Source organism: Chinchilla lanigera, unplaced genomic scaffold, assembly GCF_000276665.1.
Source record: "Chinchilla lanigera isolate Chin_1 unplaced genomic scaffold, ChiLan1.0 scaffold00003, whole genome shotgun sequence".
Lineage (NCBI taxonomy): Eukaryota > Metazoa > Chordata > Mammalia > Rodentia > Chinchillidae > Chinchilla > Chinchilla lanigera.
Window position 1 is genome coordinate 29619413 of NW_004955404.1, and position 4980 is coordinate 29624392.

The following is a 4980-nucleotide window of genomic DNA, read 5'->3' on the forward strand; positions in this document are numbered from 1 at the left end:
GTTGCTTAAAATCACCTGAGAATTCCATCCCCACCTCAATATGACTTTCTTCAAGAAACAGTTCTTATGTGTCTCTGAAATATTTTATAAGTTCAGTTTCTCAATGTCTATAATAATACTAGTTTCTCATAATTGTTGAATTTTCACTTCCTTCCTATAAAGCTCTTCAAAACTAAAAACTATAGCTTAAGTAGTTAAAAAAAATTAACTGACATAGCATAGGATATAATAAATTATAGTCACTATAATTGACAGAAACAATGTTAGTGGATGATATTTATAGACACGCCATAAAAATTCTGTGTAACAGTTAATTCACTTTATTTGTATAAGACTTCTGTAAATATAAAGTGCTCTGTAATATGAGTACATGTAATATGTCTCTATAATCCATAACCATTCTTTCTTATACATTATTTGTATACCCAGATTTCTGAAATTTATGCAAGAGAAACAACAAATTATAATATATAAACTACACATGTCACATTAGTTTACCTATGCCCAATAAATCTATATCTTTTTTTAAAAATACAGTACATATAAATTATGGCTGTGATAAACTAAAGGACGACACTAAGTCAAATTGTTTATGTGTTTTCTTCAGTCAATAAGCTTAACAAACACGTATAATGATATGTTTTTAGTGAGCAAACTCAAAGTTGCTTCAGAAAAAGAGAACTGGGGAAGTAATAAGTAGAAAACATTTTATCCAGTGTCTCCCATGATACAAGTAATGTCATGGAGGTACAGAAAGCTTAAGAGATTTTCTGAGACACATACAACTTTTTATGTTGACATCTTTGTGCTGAAGTTTGTAGGAAAATTTGTAACAAAATTTCCTTTGAGGAAAAAACAAGCATATCTTGCTTCCTTTAGTATCTTTGTTAGGATGTCAACAATGCGTCAGAACCCAAACTCTTAGAAGAATGAAGGTGAGAAAAATAAGCAGCTTTGCTATAATAGGAACCATGATGTAGAGCCAGGGATGGATCGGGCTATGGCTGACAGTGTTCACCATCAGCAAATAAATTATTTCTTTGATGTTAGTAACTAGAACCCTGTGAGTTTCTTATCACTAATCTAGCCAGGTGCCATATGGCTCTTTTCATCTATATAACCTTAATGAAAGTAATTAGATTATTTATGCAATATCAGAATTATTATAATTTTATATAAATGTTGATCTTCAATGTAAGAGCTTTTCTACACTACATGTTTTTAAAACTTGTAACTTTTAATTCTTTCATGCTTTTCATCTTGATTTCCATGTGCCAGCATTACTGAATCCACTTTGCTAGGAAGAAAAAAAAAAAAAAAAACCAGAAAACACATTGAGTACACAAATAACACCACAATCAAAATTAAAAAAAAAAAATCAAAAATCAACATTTCCTTCAGGAGATAGTGGTGGATTAAGCATTCCAGTCTACCTTCTACTAATGAGTGCATCAGTGCGGCTGCTATTCATACATGAAGTACTAAATCCTAGATATGCATGTTTATGACATACCTGAGAGTCACAACCTGATAACTCATGTGTACTACACAAAAATGCAATGCCTATGGGGTGTTCACAGTCAATACACTAAGACTTCTGAGTCTTTTGGTAACCATATCTGCTCAGCCATGTTACCAAGTCATAAGAAACTAAAAGCTGTAGAACACCCACCATGCATAATAAGACCTATGATATAATATTGGATCATGATAAGGATGCTAAATTAGAAAGAAAAGTGAAATCTGAAAACTGTCTGGGGAAAGCAAAAAATAGAAGGCAACGTATGAATATAATTAGGTTTATTCTTGTAAGTGATTCTGCAGCCTGATGGAACGTGGGTTTCTGAATATTTTTCAGTGCATTTTCCAGATGCAGCATCCCAGTAGCTCATTAGGCTGACATATTTGTCATTAAGTTCCATATTTTGGATCCCACGTAGGAATCCCAAATGTTCCCCTTTCATTCACTACAGCAACAAGACATCAGGAAAAATTGCCTTTCACACAGTACTGTAGACCTTCTCCTCGATATCATTTTCATTACTGTACCTACATACTATTGCATGTAGATACTGGCTTTTAAAATCAATCAAGTTTCACAGAATTTCATGTTGTTCACTTAGCATTACTCCACATCTCTTAGGTTAGCTCTGAAACTTTTCTTGCTGACTTTATTAAAAATAGTTTAAAAATACGTGTTCTTCATGTTGAGCAAAATAAGTCAGATGCAGAAAGTATGACATATTTTCCTGATGTGTGCACAGAAAAAATATTGCCTGTAAGTAGAAGCTGGACTATTAGGGGCTGAGGAGCAGGACTAGGGGAAGACAGGAGGAGATCAGAAAGGATAGACGAGTGGGATGTGATCAACACATGATACATGGATACGTGGAAATGTCACAGTGAAACTCAGTAACCTAATGGAAAATTTGCTAAAATAAACAGCCTCTTTGCTTAATTGTATCTATGTCCCATCTAATATTAGGGCACAATATAAATGTTAATTGATTTTATATCTTTGAACAAAATATTACCAAGATGTAACTATTTTCAGCTGAATTTTAAACTAAATAATAAATAATTAATAAACTAGTTGTACTTTATTGAAATATATAATTTTCAATAACACTAAATGTTTATTAATGGTATAACTAATTGTTCCTTACAGAACACAGTACTTACCCATAACTTTAGAGTAGCAAGGTTCACAGTGTATTGTTTGTCTATAAATCCAAATACTGTCACCTGCTTTCAGATTTTCCAAAGGCTGTTTGCATATTTCACACTAATGAAAAAAATCATATATAAAATTTACATAATAGATTAAGTATAGATTCTTAGGAGAACAGAGATAGAAAATCATATTTAGTTCATTCAAAACCCTCTTTCATGGCAATACTCAGAGGCAGCCTCAAGAGAAATAGTGGTAATACAAAGATGGTGAAGTGATAATACTAAAAAGGAAAGTATCCTTGTGATAATACTAGAAAAAGAGAGATAATACTAAAAAAGAAAGTGTATTTGTCTATAACTCACATGCTAAGCTTTTCAAAAAATTCTCACAGCATTTCAGGTAATCACTACTACTGAAGTTTGTATTTAACTCACAATGCAGTAGATATAAATTTTTAAAAATTGGGTTATGCTGGGGCCGGGGATATAGCTCAGCAGCACAAGCTCCTGCCTGGCAAGCACAAGGTCCTGAGTTTGATTCCCGGCACCACAAAAAAAAAAAAAAAAAAAAAAAATGGTTATGCCAAGGATAAGATGACCATTGAATATCTCAAACAAAAACAAACCTGCATTTACTGATGGCTTACACAGGGAGAGCTATGCTGTCCAGGTGCAGCTCCACTCACCCAAACAAAGTGCTCATCTTTCAGGTTTGAGGGGTAAGTTTGTATTGAGTTGTAGACTGATGCAGAAAGCATTAACCTCTTTTTTTGGATCTGTCCATTGCTGATTGGCTGAATTCCAAACACCAGCTTGTTATTGACTGGCTTTTAGAAATGGGCTCACTAGAAGTAGATTGTCATTGATCAATTTGATAGTTTTAAACCAGTTTGGGTTGTTCTCTATTACCGTGCCTACAGCACAATCTATGTTTCTCTATGAGTGTTGGAAACATTTTAATTCTGTTATATTCTATACCTACATTGAAAATTGCATTGAAAATGTGATAAGTGAAAATTATTTTTATTCACTAGATGGATTCACCAAGAGTTTTCTTGTTTTATAATGTTTTCTGTATAGTAATTTTCAATAAAGGACTAATACTTTTATTTAATTCAACAGATTTCATAACTATAAGAAAATAATTTTATGTTTTATAGTCACACAATTATTTGATCCTCAGACTACATTTCTATAATCCTACATTGGATGGATGTTTGTTTCTCAAAATGATATACTGTATTTCTGATTGCTGTATGTTACTGTCTGAAAGTAAATGGAGCAGAAGCAATCAATTGACAAAGTGTTATAGCTATTTGACTGGATTAGGTAATTTGCATCAATTACCAAATGACAGCGGTAGAAAGGACGCATAGATTTGGGTAAATGTTTCTCATATTGGCTGCATCTCAGGTCTGTCAAAGGGGCTTTTATTTTTTGTATTTATTTTTTATTTATTTATTTTTGGTTTTTCTCCGGTACCGGGAACCGAACTCACGATCTTGCGCTTGCCAAGCAGGCACTTTGCCGCTGAGCTAAATCCCCAGCTCCTCAAAGGGGCTTTTAAAAGAGGGATCCAGAGATGGAGAGGGGAGAAAGGAAGAGGGGTGGAATAAAACAGGAGCTAAGATGTACCAATCGCCATGAGGAATCTAATCTTTATCCACTGTAAACATGTACTAATAAAAAATGAAAAAAATGAAACTACTGATGCCCCCAAATCATCTCTCAGATTCTTAGCTTAATTTGGGGTGGGTCCCAAGTTCTTTGACCTCATGCTCTCAGATTATTAAAATATGCAACCAGGATTAAGAACAATTGGTTTATGAAAATGTAAAACTTTTATAAAAAGAACAAGTTTATCTTTTCCACAGATTTAAATATGTATGGTAAGAGTGAATAGATGTATCAGTAATCAGTTCTGAGCCTAAAGCCAAGACAGTAATACAAACCTTTGAAGTTTAGGCCATAGAACTCTGAAATATATTTAAGAAGTGCATTATTAATATGGAATAGAGAGTTTCTAAAAGCTTTAACTTCAGCCCTTGTATTCCAAAAAATAATTATTTTTTATTCCAGACGTTGTGCCACTTTACATTTAGTTAAGTGAAATAAACACATGTGGGGGCTGGGGATTTAGCTCAGCGGCAAAGCGCCTGCCTGGCAAGTGCAAGGTCGTGAGTTCGGTTCCCGGTACCGGAGAAAAACCAAAAAAAAAAACAAAACAAAAAAAAAAATGGTAACATTATAATGTTATAATGGACATTATAATGCTCCTAATTCTTTTGCTCCTAATGCTAGGAACTC

The 4980-nt window shown here is 33.4% G+C and overlaps 1 protein-coding gene across 8 annotated transcripts in view; it reads right to left on the reverse strand.

Annotated features, from left to right (window-relative positions):
* Positions 1 to 297: 297 nt before the first annotated feature.
* The window catches only part of Scel (sciellin), a 108164-nt gene continuing 103481 nt past the window's right edge, over positions 298 to 4980 (reverse strand). For all 8 annotated transcript variants that reach the window (XM_005374156.2, XM_005374155.2, XM_013516400.1 and 5 more), the window contains 2 exons: positions 2683 to 2785; positions 298 to 1297 (listed from right to left, as the gene is read on the reverse strand). In XM_005374156.2, the coding sequence (XP_005374213.1) occupies positions 1281 to 1297; positions 2683 to 2785 (120 nt within the window). In that variant the 3' untranslated portion in view covers positions 298 to 1280. The remainder of the gene's footprint in view (positions 1298 to 2682; positions 2786 to 4980) is intronic.